General features: G+C 37.5%; 1 protein-coding gene across 3 annotated transcripts in view; it reads right to left on the bottom strand.

Annotated features, from left to right (window-relative positions):
• The window catches only part of Edil3 (EGF like repeats and discoidin domains 3), a 435,127-nt gene that overhangs the window by 138,737 nt on the left and 277,196 nt on the right, over nt 1-19,194 (bottom strand). For all 3 annotated transcript variants that reach the window (XM_036207034.1, XM_036207035.1, XM_036207036.1), the window contains one exon: nt 6,983-7,164. In XM_036207034.1, the coding sequence (XP_036062927.1) occupies nt 6,983-7,164 (182 nt within the window). The remainder of the gene's footprint in view (nt 1-6,982; nt 7,165-19,194) is intronic.

Below are 19,194 nucleotides of genomic sequence, written 5' to 3'. Positions count from 1 at the left end.
GAAAATATGACACCCATATTTGCAAGATGTGGGTGGTTGTTTTTGGGCATTCAATGGTTATGGATTTTTATCATCATTTAGGGAGTTGGTTACAAGCTGTTATTGGTTATGGTCAGGGAGAAAGCTGAGCAAAGAAGATTAGACTCAGGGATCTTGTTCTGAAAAGAAAAAGGTGGGATATAGAATAGAAATTATAGGATAAAAGGGTGTTGAGTGCCCAACCTAAAGAAGGAAATACCTATAAAGATACAAGCTTACAGAACACCAAAAATACTAACCCCCTCGAAAAAAGTCTCCTCACCATGTAACAATCAAACCACTAAACATAAAGAATAAAGAAATATTAAGAGCAGCAAAGGAAAAAGGCCAAGTGACTTATAAAGGCAAACCCCCCCAGAATAACAACTGACTTCTCAATGGAGACTGTGAAAGCCAGAAGAAGTTCATGGACAGATATTATGCAGACACTAAGAGACCATAGATGCCAGCCCAAACTACTATACCCAGTAATACTTTCAATCGACATAGACAGAGTGCACAAGATATTCCAAGACAAAACAGGATTTAAATAATACCTATCCCCAAATCAGCCCTACAGAAAGCAGTGCAAGGAAATCTCCAACCTAAGGAAATTAGATGCACCCACAAAAACAAGGGCAATAAATAACCCCATAGCAGCAAATCCCAAAGAAAGGAAATAAACACACACTACCACCAAAACATAACAGTAATTAACAATCTCTGGTCATTAATATCTCTTAATATCAATGGACCCAGTTTGCCTATAAAAAGACATAGGCTAAAAGAATGGATATGAAAACAGGATCCACCCTTCTGCTGCATACAAGAAACACACCTCAACTTCAAAATCAGATACAACCTCAGAGTAAAAGGCTGGGTAAAGATTTTCCAATCAAATGGACTTAAGAAGCAAGCTGGTGTAGCTATCCTAATATCTAACAAATAGACTTCAAACTAAAATCAATCAAAAGAGACTGGGAAGGACATTACACATTGATCACAGGAAAAATCCACCAAGATGAAGTCTAAATTCTGAACATTTATGCCCCCAATACAAGGTAACTCACATATGTAAAAAAAACAAAAAAAACAAACCAAAACAAAACAAAACAAAAAAAACACCCAAAAAACAAAACAAAACAAAAAAACACTAAAGCATAAATTGTACATCAAGTAGTAGAATATTATTTTAAGGTGTGATACTTTATGTTTCATTTAACTCTATGAAGCTGTGTTACTGTGCCTCTGTAAAGCACATGATGGTCTAATAAAGAATTGGCCAATAGCAAGGCAGAAGAAAAGATAGGCAGGGCTGGCAGGCAGTGAGAATATAGAGAGGGGAAAATCTGGGAGGGGAAAAAAGAGCTAGGAGCCAGATAAGGAGAAGGACTACAGAGGGCAGCCACCCAGCTACACAGTGACTCTCAGAGTAAGAGTAAGATTTACAGAAGTTAGAGAATGTGAAAAGTCCAGAGGCAAAAAGTAGTCAGAATAAATTAAGGAAAGTGGGCAAGAAACTGAGCCAAGCTAAGGCCAGGTATTGATAATTAAGAATTAGCCTCTGTGTGATTTATTTGGGAGCTGGATGGCAGGACCCACAAAAGAGTAAAACACCACAGAGAAGCTTCTGTAAGGAAAAGGACGTGGTCAATAAGACAAATCACAGCTTACAGAATGGGAAAATATCTTCACCAACCCCACATCTGAAATAGGGATGATCTCCAAAATATATAAAGAACTCAAGAAACTAGACAGCAAAATGCCAAGCAATCCAATTTAAAAATGGGCTATAGACCTAAACAGAGAATTCTTAATGGAGGAGTCTTAAATGGCAGAAAGATATTTAAGGAATTGCTCAACATCCTTAGTCATCAGGGAAACGCAAATGAAACAACTCTGAGATATCATCTTACACCTGTCAGAATGGCTATGATTAAAAACACTGAAGACAGCTTATGTTGAAGAGGATGTGGAGCAAGGGGAACACTCCTCCATTGCTGGTGGGAATGCAAACCTGTACAGCCCTTTTGGAAATCAGTATGGCTGTTTTTCAGGAAACTGGGAATCAATCTACCTCAAGACCCAATGATAACACTCTTGGTCATATACCCAAGGAATGCTCAATCATACTACAGGGACACTTGCTCAACCATGTTCATAGCAGCATTATTTGTAATAGCCAGAACCTGGAAACAATCTAGATGCCCCTCAACCGAAGAATGGATAAATAAAATGTGGTACATATACACAATGGAGTACTACTCAGCAGTAATAAACAGTAACATCATGAAATTTGAAGGCAAATGGATGAAACTAGAAAATAATATCCTGAGTGATGTAACCCAAACTCAGAAGGACAAACACAGTACGTACTCACTCATAAGAGGATACTAGATGTAACGCAAAGGATAATCAGACTACAAACCACAACTCCAGAGAAGCTAGGTAACAAGGAGGACCCTAACAGGGACACATGGATTGCCCTGGGAAAGGGAAATAGATGAGATCACCATGAATAAACTGTGGGTGCAACAGAAGGTAGGGGATTGTAGTGGGTATCCATCCCAGCCTTGGCCTGGAAGTTCCAAATAGGGGATGGGGGATGAAAATATAAGAGAATGGGATGGTTGAGTTGGATCAGGGAGGTAATGGGAGAGCAATAAAGAGATACCTTGATAGAGGGAGACCTCTTGGGGATAGGGAGAAACCTGGTGCTAGGGAAGTTCCCAGGAATCCATAAGGATGACCCCAGCTTAGACTACTAGCAATAGAGGAGAGGATGCCTGAGCTAGCTTACACTGGTAATCAGATTGGTGAATACCCTAACTGTCACCACAGAGCCTTTATCCAGTAACTGATAGAAGCAGATGTAGAGATCCTCAGCCAAGCACTAGGCCAAGCTCCAGGAGTCCAGTCAAAGAGAGGGAAGAGGGATTTTATGAGCAAGGGCATCAAGATCATGATGGGGAAACCTGCAGAGACAACTGAACCAAGGTAGTGGGAACTCATGAACTTTAAACCAACAGCTGTGGAGCCTCCATGGGACTGAACTAGGCCCTCTGCATAAGCAAGACAGTTGTGTAGCTTGATCTGTTTAAGGGACCCCCCTGGCAGGATCAGGATTCTTCCCTGGTGCATGAGCTGGCTTTTTGGAGCCCATTACCTATGGTGGGACACCTTGCATATCCTTGATGCAGGGGGAAGGACTTGGACCTGCCTCAATTGAATGTACCAGGATCTGTTGATTCCCCATGGGAGGCCTTACCTTTTTGAAGGAGGGACTAGGGAATGGGTTGGGGAGGAAGGCTGGGCAGGGGAGGAGGGAAGAGAGGAGGATCAGTGGTTGGTATGTAAAATGAATAAAAAAAATTCTTCATAAAAAAGGTTGTTGAGTCTACTTTTGAACTAAAAAGCAACTACTAGTCATAAATATTTTACATTGATATGGATTTTTATATTGATATAAATTTAAGGTTATTTTTGTTTTAACATACTATAAACTATAAATATGTTTCTACTCTTGTTCATTAAAAAATGTAATGTATACTTAAGAAATACAGGTTAGAAGTTAGTCATCTATAGTAGTCAAATTTATAGTCATGTTAGGAATGTTTTCAGTGTTAAAAGAGATATATTTTAGATAGACAGGTTGTCTTCAAATACTGCTGAGATCTACAGAATATGTCATTTAAGATGTTTTAATAATATAAGACTTTTCATGAAAGTGAGACACATCTGCTCCTGGTAGCACCAATCTTCTTAAAAAAAATGATGATGGGCAAAGAAGAACCTCCATATGGAGTTTGCTTTATTATGGCAAAATTAGCCAATGGGCAAGAAAGTGCCCTTGCCTTGACTGCTGACAGTATGCTGTAAAAACAGGACAAACTGGACACAAAAGAAAGCAACTGCCAAACTTTTCTAAGAAAAGATAGGACAGTCCTTCAAAATTCCTGCTTCACAAAAATGTCTGTCAGATATTCTAGGCCCTTAGGCTGAACATGAACACCTCAATAATTCAGAAAAACCTTGGGATGTTTTCCAGGCAGGCAGATGTCTTTGTCATTTCTTAGTTTTGGAAGTTGCTTGCTTTGTACTTCCTGTTTACTCAGGCAATATTATATCCTTCTTAGATCTCTGACAGGATTGAAGTCTGGAGAGTTATTGTTTTATAATTTCCTTGTTACTAAAATAAAAAAAAAAACAATTATATAAGAGATATAATGTTTATAAAGTTAAAAAACATAAAAGCTTAAGTTATTTATCTAAAAAGATGCTTTAAGGTCTAAAAGGATATTTTTAGTATGGTAATACAAGTTATGATCGAAAGTGATTTAGATATAAAATTTTGGACTCACTAAGCTAGGATAGATAACAATATTTTCTCCAAATTTGCCAAATACATATGGACATTATGAATATGTTTTTTGTTTTGTTTTTTTTTTTTTTTTTTTTTTGGTTTTTTGAGACAGGGTTTCTGTGTGTTGCTTTGTGCCTTTCCTGGATCTTGCTCTGTAGACCAGGCTGGTCTCGAACTCACAAAGATCCACCTGCCTCTGCCTCCTGAGTGCTGGGATTAAAGGTGTGCACCACCCTCACCCAGTTTATTAATGTGATTCTTACTTGATAATTGTCTTTATTGTATATAGTTTTGCTGTTAGAGTTTAAACTTTCCCTTTTTATTTAGACAAAAAGGGGGAAGTGTTGCCAAATATTTGTTTACACTGTGAAGATGTCTTTCCCAAGGTGCCTTCTGAATGGTTTAATAAAGTGCTGAATGGCCAATACCTAGGCAGAAAGAGGTTAGGTGTAACTTTTGGAGACAGAGAAGACTCTGGAAAGAGAAAGGCAGAGGTGCCAGGAGACATGGAGAGGGAACAGGAGGTGCAAGATACAAGAGAGGTAATGCCATGTGATAGAATGTAGATTCACATAAATGGATTATGTTATAAGAGCTAGTTAGGAATAAGTGTAAGTATAGGCTGAGCTTTCATATTAGTAAGAAGTCTCCGTGTCATTATTTGGGAGCTAGCTGGTGGCACAGAGACTCATTACATTTAATTCCATCAGAATAAGATACAAACCTTTTAGAATGGCCCTAGGGCATTTGCAATCTCTCATGGGATTTGAATACATTTCTCCAGTAACTCTACTTGTCCCAATTTTGTATATGATGTTTGCTAGATTCTCATGTAGCAGCTTTGAATATGCTGTTTTCTGAGACTCTAGATCAGTGGAAGGTATTTTCCAAAACTGCCTTATATAAAAGTTTCCTAACCCATGGAGTTTCAACAGGAGTGCTCTGACCCCTCAGTACACTGGACTTTTCTCACATTTGGTATGTGCTGTTAATGATTTGGTAAACTGTGTTTATATTAAGGTATTATGAGAACAAAGATACAATATTTCACAGAAATCAGTTTTGATCATCTTTTCAGTCTCTCAAATACAGCTATTTTATGCTTTTATTGAGTTCTCAGGAAGCTTAAGTGTATAGAATATGAGATGTCAGCTTTACTGTGATATATCTTCTCTGGCAAAGCTCTTAATATGCCAATACACTGTTGTATTCTCCTGTTTTAAAATTAGCTGGTGGATGAGAATAAAAGCCACCATGAATCGCAGGGAATCCTGCTTGAAGAAAGGAAGGAAGGATTGTAGGAGCCAGAGGGGTCAAAGACACCACAAGAAAACCCACAGAGCCCGGCGGTGGTGGGCCATGCCTTTAATCCCAGCACTCAGGAGAAAGAGGCAGGTGGATCTCTATAAGTTCAAGGCCAGCTCTTCTACAGAGTGAGGTCCAGGATAGGCTCCAAAGCTACACAGAGAAAAACCCTGTATATATAAAAAAAAAAAAAGACAGAAAGAAAGAAATGACAACCCACAGAATTGACTAATCTGGGCTCATAGAGGCTCACAGAGACTGAAGCTATAACCAGAGAACCTCCATGGATCAACCTAGGCACTCTTTATATATGTTACAGTTGTGTAGCTTGGTCCCTTTGTGGGACTCCTAACAGTGGGAGCAGGGGCTGTCTCTGACTCTTTTGCTGGCTTTTGTGATCCCATGCCTCATACTGAGTTAGTTGCCTTGTCTGACCTTAATATATGGGAGGGGAGGTGCTTTGTCATACTGCAATTCGATATGCCATGCTTTGTTGTTGTTCATGGGAGGCCTGCCCCTTTCTGAATATAAACAGAGGTAGAGTGGATGTGTGGGTGGGGACTTGGAGGAGAGGAGGGAGGGGAAACTAAAGTCTGGATGCAAAATAAATAAATAAGTAAATAAATAAATAAATAGAAAAATTACAGATACTCTTGAAGAATTATAAAATGTTTTGTAATTAATTTTAAAATACTTTTTATCTACTTATAAAGTAATTACATACCTACTTCAAATATTTCTATAATTTGGAGATTACCATATAATCATATTGTTTTACTCTTTAGACTATGAAACTTTCCAAGTCCTTTCTAATCTTTTACAGAAGTGATATGTATTAAAGCCCCTCAGAACACTTAAAAAATTCTCTATTTATAAAAAGAGGGTGCTGCCCACAGTTGGATATTATCATGCCCCATTGTACATTTTATATTTGCATATGGGAAATTATTTCTCACAAAGAATATGTAGATGAAATTGTTTCTATTTTGTTTTATAATTTACTGCTAAATGTTAACACTATATAAATAAACATGTGCAAATGATGATAAGATCTCTTTCTTTCAATATAACTTAAAACAGTGTATTTATGTCTGAGAATGCTTCCATCTTAATGCTGTTTTCACATTTTCAGAGAAATGTGCATGTTTCCCACATTTTTAGATTTTTGCAGCCAGTGTCATCATAGACTAAACTAGACTTTGAACATGATAAAGAATCACACCAAATTCTTTCTAATCTACTTCCATAAATTATTCTGATCATTTGGGGAACAGCTCTGTCCCATCCCTCTGTTACCTGAATCCACGGCCACCTGTCATTTTCAGCAGCTGTCCAGGCGTTTATAAGTCCCTTCTTATTTAGCCGAGCATAATAGGGATACCACTTCTGGAGTCCAAAAAGAGCTCGGTGGGTAGATGACGCTGTGATCTGCTGATTGGATATGATCCCGCCTTCGATTCCCAATGGCCCGGAGCATTCTGGAAAGAAGTCATGAAAAATATGTATGTGTGTCAAAATGGAAAGAATGACAGACTTTATGGCAATAGCATTTAATGAGATTAATTTGAACCAGACACCATTTCAGCCTGCCCAGCTGGTGGATCTGTTACTGATTACTACATTAGCAAATAGTGACTCGTCACTATGACACTCTCTGCTGCCTGTGTTTGAAAATGGTTTATCAAAACCTCGGCTTCTATATCACAAGTTAGCTTTGTGCAGATGTATTGTCTTACATTGAGAGCTATATAACCAAAAGATACTTCTTTGAAAAGGCCTATATTCTGTCCATGGGACAGAATTAAGTCCTATTTCACATTTTACATTCACAAAGATTAGCTGTACTCAGGAGCCTTTAGTCTTTAAGAAAATTATTTGATTTTTTTTCTTGACAAGAAACATGAATTTTGAATAAAAATTATTATAATGCTAATGTTTTTCACTCCTATAAACTTTCAAACTTGAATTTCATATTAAATCAGTTATGCTTTTATAAAAATCTCAGTACATATTTTGTTGAAATTTATAATAGTTATCTGTGACATCTATATTACAGAAACAGTATAGTTCAATTATTTTTATTGAAAGAACACATAACTATGAACCAGCATGTATGACATTTTTCATAATTATAGTATATGATGAACTTAAAATGTTATCTCAAATATTTTAATTGAAATTTTACAATTCTGCGTATTTAGGTTGTGTGTTTAAAATGTAAGTACCTAAGAGTTTTCTACAAATGTGGTAACCTGGAACCTTAAAACATTCTCAGTAAAAAGTTTACATTGCTAAGATTAAAGCATAGATTAAGATCATATGTTGTTATATATGAACTGTATTTAATTCTTGAAATTGGCAGTGCAAGTAAAGTTATATAGAGTTATGTTACAAATATACAATATACAGTTCATAAAATGTCATTAATTTTAAATTTAGTTTTAAAGGTTCAATACGAGTAACATTAAATGACTTTAAAATTTCATTAACATTCCACATGTTGAATTTTATGATGCATATTTAGGTAATCAATAATAATTCTAATTATGATATTTATTACAATATGCTATATGAATTCCTGAACCTGTGAATAGAGAACATTGGCCTTAGTAAGTGTCAATACATATATATCTTCTTGACTGGTGATTACTACCAAGATTAATTTATGTTTTAATTAATTTAATTACTTTATTAATTATATTAATTGAATTTTTAATCATTGTTTCTTATTGGTCACTGTTTTCATTGACATAGACATGTTTCTTTTTTCTAATAAATGCTCAGTCAAACTGCTCTTTGAAAATTGCCAACACTTCTTGAATGACTTTTAAATTTTAAAGATGGAAATATGGATAAGTAATTATTTCATCATATTATTTTAGGAACAATGAGGTTAACATAGTTAAATGGCTTCTGTGCAATTAACAATTAAAAATATTCTTTTGGATTGTTATATCTATATAATTTTCTCCTTTTTAACATGCATTTGACCTGTTTATCACTTTCTGAAGGAACTGTACATCTCATTATGAAGTCATTCATATTGAAAATTTAAGAACTGCATGATAAACTAATTCTCATATTCTTAAACACTTAAGATTGAGAAGCTTAAATAATGATTCTTAGGACTTATGTTTTCTTTCACATTTTAAGCCTCTAGAAGTTTTACAGACTTCATAAAAGGCTATGAAACTTTCATGATTACTCTTGGTTAGACTATGAAAATTACAGAAGCCTGGCTTTTGACAAATGTCACCATTAGTTGTCTGTATTTCTTTGTGGAAGGTTGATTACCAATAGGGTGTAGATTGTATCCGTTTTCAGGGATGTACAAATGTACATATATTTGTGTATGTGACATTAATTGATGAATAAGAGGCTATGCATTGGGAAGAGAATAAGAAGGGGTATGTGGGAGGGTTTAGATGGAAGAAAGGGAAATGGGAAATGATGTAATTATATACCAAAAATAAAAAAGGAATTGAAAGGAGAATATCACCATTAGAAGAGTTTCAAGGATTCCTGTCTGCTCTTTGGGTAATGTTTGGATACAAAGATGCTGGAAACAGAGAGGTTGTTGACTGCAGACTACTTGTTTTAGAACACTAAATAGATTGATAGTCCTGCAGAGCCTAGCTTGATCAATTCAACTGCATGGCAGCTTTAGCAAGAACTGAATGGCATTTAGGGATGCACATCTAAATACTTTATACTATACAGGATGTTATTTTTAGCACACTGTAAAGAGAAACTAGATTTTCACCTATACTGTTCAGTTGATCCTTGTAATTGTTACCCTTAAACTACCCATTTCTCTTTATTAAGGAACACATCAGCCAATATTGGCTTTGAACTTTTGCATTATCATAAGCTAAATATAAATGAATGACTTTCATGTTGTTGCTATCCTTTTTGGCTCATTTTGCAGTCTACTGTATGAAGGGGTTAAACTAGTACAATTTAAGGGTAGATCCTATGGGCTTTAGCACACAAGTTGTGAGATTTTGTTTACATGTGTGCCAAAGTACCTCAAAGAATTCTACTCATTGTAGAATTTAAACTTCATAAAACACCAGTTCTGAGAATTCATGAACTCTGTGATAACTTATCACCATTAATCAGTGCAGTCTCTACCAGGAACTGAAATATGTAGTGGAATTACTTCTCCGTGTTTTGAATGCTCAATAATTGCATAATTGAAGGCAAATTTCTGTTTAACTGCCTTTAGTAGTTTCTTTCTATCATGATTGTAAACAATATCATGGAATCCTGTGAAATTCCATGTGCATATAATCCTCAGCATCACCTTGCTTGCATCAACAAGAGAGTGGAAGGGTAGCAAGCACCTCTTCTGGGACTGAGAAAATAGACTGCAGGGTGGTTGTGCTGCTATACCATGAAGATAGCTGGCGGTCTCATTCCTATACCACATAAACACCATGTGGGGATACATTCATGTGAACCAAGCATAGGGAGGGAGAGAGGACCAAAAGTTCAAGGTTTCTGTCAAGCTGCAAAGTGAATTCCAGGTCATCCTGGGCTGCATGGGATCCTGTCTCTACAATCAAACAGAACATGAAAAATACTCCTTTTCACACTGGAAATGGTCTGCCATAGGCAGCTGCAGATAAAAGGCTTTTGGGACACCCAGTGCATGGAAGCGAGGGTTCTCCATGTGAAGCCAGCTGAGTTCACAGTGATTTAGACTGTATTTTTGATAGCTGAGTGATATAGACTGTATTTTTTTTAAAGTTCATGTGCTATAAGACCCCCAATCTATACCAAGTGCTCATTAGTCACATATTGACATTCATTTGACAATAAATGAAAAAAAATGTTCATATGTTATTGAAGATTTGTGTCTATTAAGTATTTTTAAATGAGGAACCTTGTTTTTATATTGTCAAGTTTGCAGGCATTGCTTTTACCAGTCCTAAAGTCTATATTGCTCATTTTCTTAAACAATCTTTTACTTTTGCATATCTACTAGTTTATTTACATTTATCAAAAAAACCCAGCCCCATAAACTCAATTGTGAAGGATTGTTCAATAAAGCCTGTCCAAAAGTAACATCTTATCTCCTACATGCTAATTATTCTCAAACATGTTTTCTTTAATTTTTAAAAATATATTTTATTTTATGTATATGGTGTTTTGTCTGTGTGTATGTCTGTGGGCCATGTGTGCCTGATGCCTACAGAAGCCAGGAGAGGGCATTAAATCTCCCAGAACTGGAGTTACAGATGGTTTTGAGCTGCCATGTAGGTGCTGGGAATAGAAGATGAGTTCTCTTTCAGAATAGCCTGTGTTTTTCTTTTTCTTTTCTTTTCTTTTCTTTCTTTCTTTCTTTCCTTTCTTTCTTTCTTTCTTTCTTTTTTCTTTCTTTCTTTTTTTCTTTCTTTCTTTCTTTCTTTCTTTCCTTCTTCCTTCCTTCCTTTCCTTCTTTCCTTCTTCCTTCCTTCCTTTCTTTTCCCTCTTCCTTCTTCCCTCCCTCCCTCTCTCTCTCTCTCTCATTCTAGTTTCTTGAGAAAGAGTTTCACTGTGTAGCCCCGGCTGTCCTGGAACTCTCTCTAAAGACCAGACTGGCCTCGAACTAACAGAACCCCTCCACCTTTGCCTCTAAGTAGTAATGGGATTAAAAGCATGTGCCACCACTGCCAAGCCCAGCTTGTGTTCTTAACTGCTGAACCTTCTCTCTAACCCCCATGTTATTTTTTTACCTGAGGTTATGATAACACTCAATTTTTCAGTTGTGAAGGCACTAAATTTAAAGTCACTTGAAATTTCCTTTAACTGCACCCGCGTGGAAGTGACTTACATTCAGGCCTGTTAGCATCTTTCTAAAGCGGCACTAGACCTATTTCACTGCTGCAAATTTAGATGCACAATGCCTTAAACGCTGCAGCACTCAACAAATAGGTGCCGCACGCAGCTGTCAAAGCACTGTTGGGGAAATGGAAAACTGAAGAGTAGATTCACATCTCACGTTTATCCCACCTGGACACACTGTCACAATAGCAGCTTCCTTCACTGATCATGAGGATCACAAACAAATGGATGTCATCATCATAAAAGGTTCAGAATCTAATTTTCTCTAGCCTGTGCTATATTCTTCCCCACAGTCCTATTAAGTCTGACAGTTTAATAATAAAGGCAGGTGTTACAACTCAAAATGCAAATGTCTATAGGCCTAAGATGAAGTGACCTGAAGCAATTCATAGTAAAATACTTAAAATAAATATATTATGGGGATGTGTTGCCATCACTATTAGTAAACGAGAGAAGGAATCTGCTATAATAGTTGATAAATCTCTCACAGAATGAGGACTATGTGTTTGAAAATCACATCCCTCTGAGTATTCACTCACAATTTTCCGTGTAATACTTTAAAGAACAAAAAAGGTATCACACTATTTCATTACCAAGGACATGGAAATGGGAGTTAATCCTATAAAAATGGATGTGGAATGTAGAGTGCCTCTTCAAAGATTGAACATATTTCTTCTGCTGAGGCTTTATTGGGGACAATCCCTTTCCCTGAGAAGGGCATACAAGGGAATATGAAGACTATTTCTAGGGCCTTCTGAACATGAAGGCGCTCACACACTGACAGGAACTGAAACAGTAAGTGGAGGAGAGTGACAGTGAGGAACAGAAGTGAGTGAGGTACAGAAGGAGAGGGTGACCGCCTGAGAGGACTGTGAGCCGGCATTCCCTAAGGCTTGAACCTGTTAGCTGGAGACTGTCCGTGGCCTGGGCACTGCCTGTTTCATAGAATAGCTATGATGGCTGGTTTTAATATCAACTTCCCACAATTTGTTATCATCTGAGGAGAGATCCTCACTTGAGGAACTGTTCTGATTGCTCAGTGACACACGAAGATCCCCTCCAAATGTAGTTAGCACCTCTGGTGGGAGCTCAGATAACAGAGGGAGATGGAAAGAGGGTTATTCCCCTTTTGCTCACTTGGCTTCTCCTCTTGCTGCCAAGTTTACTTACCTTGGTACAACTTATGCTGATATAGATTCCTTCTCTAATATGTGCATCAAGAATTCCAGGTTTCTATTGACAACACAGAGCTGGCAGTTCTCCAGGAACCTCCATGTTTTCAACACGAGATTGGGATGGCTGAGGCACCCAGCCTCATAAATTGAGCTGTAGTCTTAGCTTCTTAAGTATGAGATAATAGTTACTATTTCAAATGAGCTGATTTAAAAGATATATATATATATATATATATATATATATATATATATATAAAATCATTCATTCATTCTATCAGTTCTGTTCTTCTAGAGACCTATTTAAGTTTGACTAATTAAATTCTGTGTATGTGTCTAAAATCCATCTACCCGCCATTAATTCTATTAACTTTTAAACATATATATCCATTTAAAGTCTGCTACATGCTAGGTACTTTTTTTGGTAGTGTCCACACAAGGGAATGAACAAACCACAAAATAACTTTGTCCTCAGAGAATTAATATCTCCGTGCAGACATGAAGTGCAAACAAATAAATGACTAGAAAAGACCATAACCTGGTAAGTACAATGAAGAAAAAAATGAGAGTTATAAATCCCATTGAGAGGGAGTTACTTGATCAGAGGTGGACTTTCTCAAAGGTAGCTCTAAATGCAATAAAAGAGAAGGAAGTGCCGGCCACTACAGTGTCTTTACAGTCCTGTTGTTCTCAGGGAGGATTTGGCCCCAGAGAGGAGATAAAGGGTAACATTGTATGTTATGTATAATGGAGTTGTACTACTGAGTACACAGAATTGTTGGCTCTGGTAATCATACCCCAATATGGGGTTTAATGAAGGAATTCTGGAAAATAGTATGAGCTAACACAGAAGTAAAGGAATGAAGGTAGATGACATGAGGAGGGGCATAGTAGTTTAGTGTTACTAGACCAGCACAGATTTGCAGGTGGCGGTTATGAGCTGGTGGGATGAAACAGGGACATGGTACAAGATTCTGATGAAGAGGTTGCTTATATCTGTGGTAGGGTTTTGAAATATTCCAATTGTGTATACATTCTCATTTAATGTAGATCATTTCACTATACCGTCAAGGATACATTTATTATAGAGGGCAGAATTACAATCAAATAGAAATATTACTCATCTCAGGGAAAAAAAGAATGGATGTCTAAAAGAAGGTTACCAAAGAGGGAGAGTTAAGAAATCTTCTAAAGTAACATTTGGTAGAACTGGTAATGATTTGCAGTACAGTGGAGGAGGAAGACAAGATGTCTGACTCTCAAAGGTCACACGGAGCAGAGGTAGTACTGTCTTTAATTGATAGGAACACATGTTGTGTTTCACATCTAAAAAATCATTAAACTTAATTCCTCTAGAGAAATTTATCAAAACTCATTATTGCTGCTGGATTGGACACTGAAGAACCCGCTTTGTCTTATCTGCAAACTCCATTGATCCCAACTGCCTACTTTCCCGTTACCCAGGCTGCAGGGACGGTATTGAATGGGAAAACCTGCTTTGTCACTCAAGCATGTCCCTGATCCTTATGAACCATCCGTCTTTCTTGTGTCTGCATGCCCATTGCACCAACTGGTGGGAGTAAGGCTTTGTAAGCAGGGATTGCATCTAACATTAAACTTCAATTTTAGCACACTTTTGAAAAGAGAAGATACTGCCTTCTAAAAGCAAAGACCAAAGTTAAGTAACTAGTACAAATTCTAGGAGTCATTGTAAAGTTTTATTTATGTAATTCATTTAAAATTTTGTCAGTTTCATTTGTGTTTTCTAAAGAGTTTCTAAGGCCTTCTTGAAAAATTCTAGTGATATTTTATTGGCAATGAAATGTGATTTTATTTGTATGTTAATAAAGTTTCCTTGAGGTCAGAGCAAGCCATAGCAGAAGCTGGGTGGTGGTGATGCACACCTTTAATCCCAGCACTTGGGAGGCAGAGCTAGGCAGTTCTCTGTGTGTTCAAGGACACAGCCATCATGGCAACACACGCCTTTGATCTCAATACCTACTATAGATGACCTGGAGGTCTGTACAGACAGGCAGTGATGAGGAGGTCATGTGGCTGGGTTTCCAACCAATGAGAAGGCAGAACAGAAAGTCTATATTAAAGACAGAGCAGCAGTGAAGGGTAAGGTTTTCAGCTCTCAGCTGTTGCTCTGACCTCTTGGCTTTTAACTCTGCAATTGGCTCTGTGTTTCTTATTTAACAAGATGGTTACATCTACAAAAAAAAAAAATATCTTTGTATCTTCACTGAGGAGGAAGAGTTTTAACAAGATGGATAATGGAAGCATCTCTTTTTCAGTAGGCTACCTTTACCAAGGGTTTCTGGAATACCCCATCGGTACCACTATAGTAGATGCAATGGAGGTGTGATAAATGCTGAACTCTGCAGCTAAATGTAGACTATAGCAGTATAAACAGTAGTCTGTATTTGCTGGCTGGGAGGTTCTGTTTATACACCCTTGTACTGTGCTTGCTTTTGTTGGAGAAGACAATGTGCTTAAATTAATGAGCCCATTCAACAGTGAAGACTACATGCTTTCGGGCATCATTTACATAGTCACTTAAAAGAAGTACACTCCTGGTTGTCTGAATGGACTGGAAATGCCTCCTGATCCCTCCCTCCCCCCAAGGCCTATGTCCAGATTAACATTGAGCAACAGGATGATGTCACCTGGCAGGTTGAAACAGGAGCAGCTGGGCCAGCTGGGGCCAAGCCTCAAGGGCCCTCTCCAGAGCGCTGTCCAAATGTGAGGAGAATAGCTTCAGAGTGAAGACCTTCTCACTCTGCAGACTCGTTCTCTGGAGTGTGGCAAAGAATTGCATCTACATTTTATTGATCTTGAGGCTGACAAGTAAGCTGCGCTCAAGATGTCTCACATCTTGCTTCTCAGTGTTGCTGATTAAGCCTTTCAAATAAGTGGGATGCACGGCTGAATTGGAACAGGGATGTACCGCTTTCATTTGCTCTATCTCAATATTCAGACATCTTTAGAATGAAAGGATTTCAAATTAAAGCCGTGTAAGAAACAAATCTCTTTTAAGCATCTCCAGTCCCCTCTCCCTCCAAGCATCTCGTCTCATACCAGCGAGTCCTCTGCTGTGCTTAGCATAGCATGGTAATTGTGCTGAGCAGGAGGACTGGCAAAGGGATTATTGCTGACCTCCAGGTCTGCAGAAATTAATGCTGATTCCAAGGGCAGCTTCCCGCTGTGCCACTTGTACACCAGCTTTTATTTATCCCTAGTATTTGTTTTACTTTTCTTGTCTTGAGACCTAGCCTTAAGGTCAGTAAGAAGGCAGCAAGACTGTTTCTCTTCCACTGTGGCCAGAGGGCTAAAGGGGGCCCAAAGGGTGTATTTTCTGATGACACTCAGCATCTAATCCCAAGCCTTTCATCTGATTTCTCTCCAGGTTATCATAGTCCAAGTTTTAGGAAAGGAGTGTCAGCAAAAAAGAGCAAGAGACGGTGGGAAGACAGGAAGTTAGCAGAAGATGGACCTTAGGGAAATAGCATGAACACTTCGGCCACAGGATGCACAGGAGATGAAAAGGATCTCTCAGGACATGGAATGGGCATGGGAAGATAGAGAGACAAAAGCAGCCTTTCCTGTAGCCAATGTTCTTCAACTCCTGTGGAGCATTCCTGTTTATCTCCTATTTAAAACACTCAGAGTAGTCACCTTTAAAAAAGGTAAAGTGAAACATCCATCATGCAACTTTTGCTTCCCTCCACATACAAGAACTTCTCTGCACCAGTATATAAACCACAGCAGACACACTTAGGCAACTCATAATTTCAACCACCAATACTTCTTTTAAAAGCCTGCTTATTTGAATTGCACATAAAATTGAAATTTCTTTGTGTCAGGTGGATTGCCTAGTTCAGATATATGCTATTTTTTCATTATCATGAATGCTGTGGTTCTATGATATGGGGCATTAGGAGCTATTCCTCCAATTCCATTATGAATTGTACTTTACAATTTCCACACATTGGAAAGATGAGGAAATGTCCTGATTAAGTGTTCTGATTAAATCTCCCAGATCAAATCTATCTATCTATCTATCTATCTATCTATCTATCTATCTATCTATCTATCTGTCTGTCTGTCTGTCTGTCTGTCTATCTATCTATCTATCTATCTATCTATCTATCTATCTATCTATCTATCTATCTAACTTCTCAAAGGAAGGATTCATGCCTCTCTATGATATATGCTTCCAAAACACTTAGCACAATGTTTTTTTTGTTGTTGTTGTTGTTGGTGTTGGTGGTGGTTTTTTTTGGGGGGTGGGGGTTGAGACAGGGTTTCTCTGTGTAGCTTTTGCACCTTTCCTGGATCTCGCTCTGTAGACCAGGCTGGCCTCAAACTCACAAAGATCCATCAGCCTCTGTCTCCCGAGTGCTGGGATTAAAGGCATGTGCTGCCGCCACCACCACCCGACTTTTAGCACAATGTCTTACAAATATGTAGCTCTCAGTTTTGAGAACTAAAGTAAAACAACCATAGCATTTGGAATTATAACTAACTTTTTTTTTTTTTTAAATGGAATAGTCTTCTGAATACAGATATTGTCACTTTTAAGTATTGAGTGGTGGCCAAAACTTTGAAAATACTATTTTTCTTGTATTTTTGGGCATGAGAACTTATAAAAATCAACTCTTAGAGGTAGAGGAAATGTCAACTTTAAATGAAAGCTACATAATATTATGGATTCAATTATCAGCTATCAAGTTACTTTCCATGAAAAGTGAGGATATTCTTTTCTCACCTGCCTTATCTCCAGTCAATTATGACAGATTATTAGTTTTGATTAATTGGTCTAACTCGGGAAAAAGTTAAACCTATGAATAAATCAAATTATAGCAGGAAATTATTCTTTAATATCCCCCAAAGCTAAATTGCATGTGTATTTATGAGGCACGCCGGGTGTTACTAAGTAGAAAAGTCCTTGTAACCTAGTATTCAAAGGAGAACATTTTTATTGTGATAATTTAAAGAAAACTTTTCACAATCGAAAGATCGTCATCCCACCACAGTAAAGTGTGCTGCATGAGGACAATAAAGAGTACACTTCAGTGCTTATGATGCATTTAAAAAAACAAAACGAGACAGGAGAGCTGTACGGGCTTTCCAGGGGCTAAAAGCAAGCTTGCAGCTAGGCAAGGTTTCAGTAACTTGTACTCAGGATACCACACAGAGTGCACTGTGTATCTTTCTCCAGTTAGGAAGGTAATAGCATGGTGTGGCCAAACAAGAGTGAGTCAAAATTCTGCAGGAAAAACCCCAAAGACTTATCCGTATTATCACTTACTTCCAAAACACACATCTGCAGAGTATAGTGTCAACAATGGATATAGGTCCACAATAACATGCTGAAGGGGGACTGTTGGACAGTGTAAACGCTGAATGAAAATGTTCAACCTATGGTGAAGACCCATTTCCACACTTTTAATTTATTTCTGTTTTTAAAATGATTTTCTCAGACACATATTAGGACAAGTGTTACAAAGTATTTTCTCTGAAGCTTGGCTACAAAGCGATATTATTTGCTCATCATCTGATGGTTTTTATTTCTGAGATAAGCCATAGTCTCCAATCTCATTACCAGCTCTACCTATCTGGCACAGTATTTTTATATCTTTCTTCACACTAGATATTATCTCAGGTCACATGTGACATCTGGATATTCTGGAGGTCAAATGAAATAAGAGGTCAAGCAAGCTGTTGCAGATAGCACTGTGCAACACAATGAGCTTTCAGACGGGACTGTGGAAATCATGGGATGAATTCTAAATAAAACACAACGTTCTGAAAATGTGAAGATAATGATCAGGTCATTTGGATTCTAGAGACATCTATTTCCTGTATTCTATCCTAAAATGTAAAGGAATGCTTGATTAATTTGGAAGAAAACTATTACCTACACAATTCAGAAAACTGTTAGGGCTGGTTCAGGTAACTAAAAAGACTGAGCCCATTTTGTTTTCTCTTTTGGAGATTCCACACAAGGCCTCTGAAAAGGGGACAAATGGAGGTTGTAAACCACAGGCTTCTTTCAAATTCAGGCTCTGTAATTTAGAGTCTCAACTGTGCTATTTTCTCTGTCATTTTTAAATATAAATATACATACTTATATACACACATACATACATGCATATATACACACATACATACATACATACACACACAGATAAATTCATACATGCATACACATATACATGCATGCAAGTATTCATAGATATATACATATACACACCCATTCATACATACACATATGGATAAACACATATATACACACAAGCATACACACATACATGTATATCCAGATTTTCCACCATGCAGCTGAGACAGAAGATAAATTTTCACACTATGCATCTACAAGTTGAACACCCTACAGAAGACAGTACCAGCAGGTTTTCCCTATTGAATGTCTTCCATGGTCCTGAAGGGGATAAATTCAATGAGGAATTTTGAGATTAATAAATGTAAACCCTCTAAAATAGA

The sequence above is a fragment of the Onychomys torridus genome, chromosome 15, assembly GCF_903995425.1.
Source record: "Onychomys torridus chromosome 15, mOncTor1.1, whole genome shotgun sequence".
NCBI classification, from domain to species: Eukaryota; Metazoa; Chordata; class Mammalia; order Rodentia; family Cricetidae; genus Onychomys; species Onychomys torridus.
Note: the sequence above shows the minus strand (reverse complement) of the source record. Positions and strands in the feature narration are given on the sequence as shown.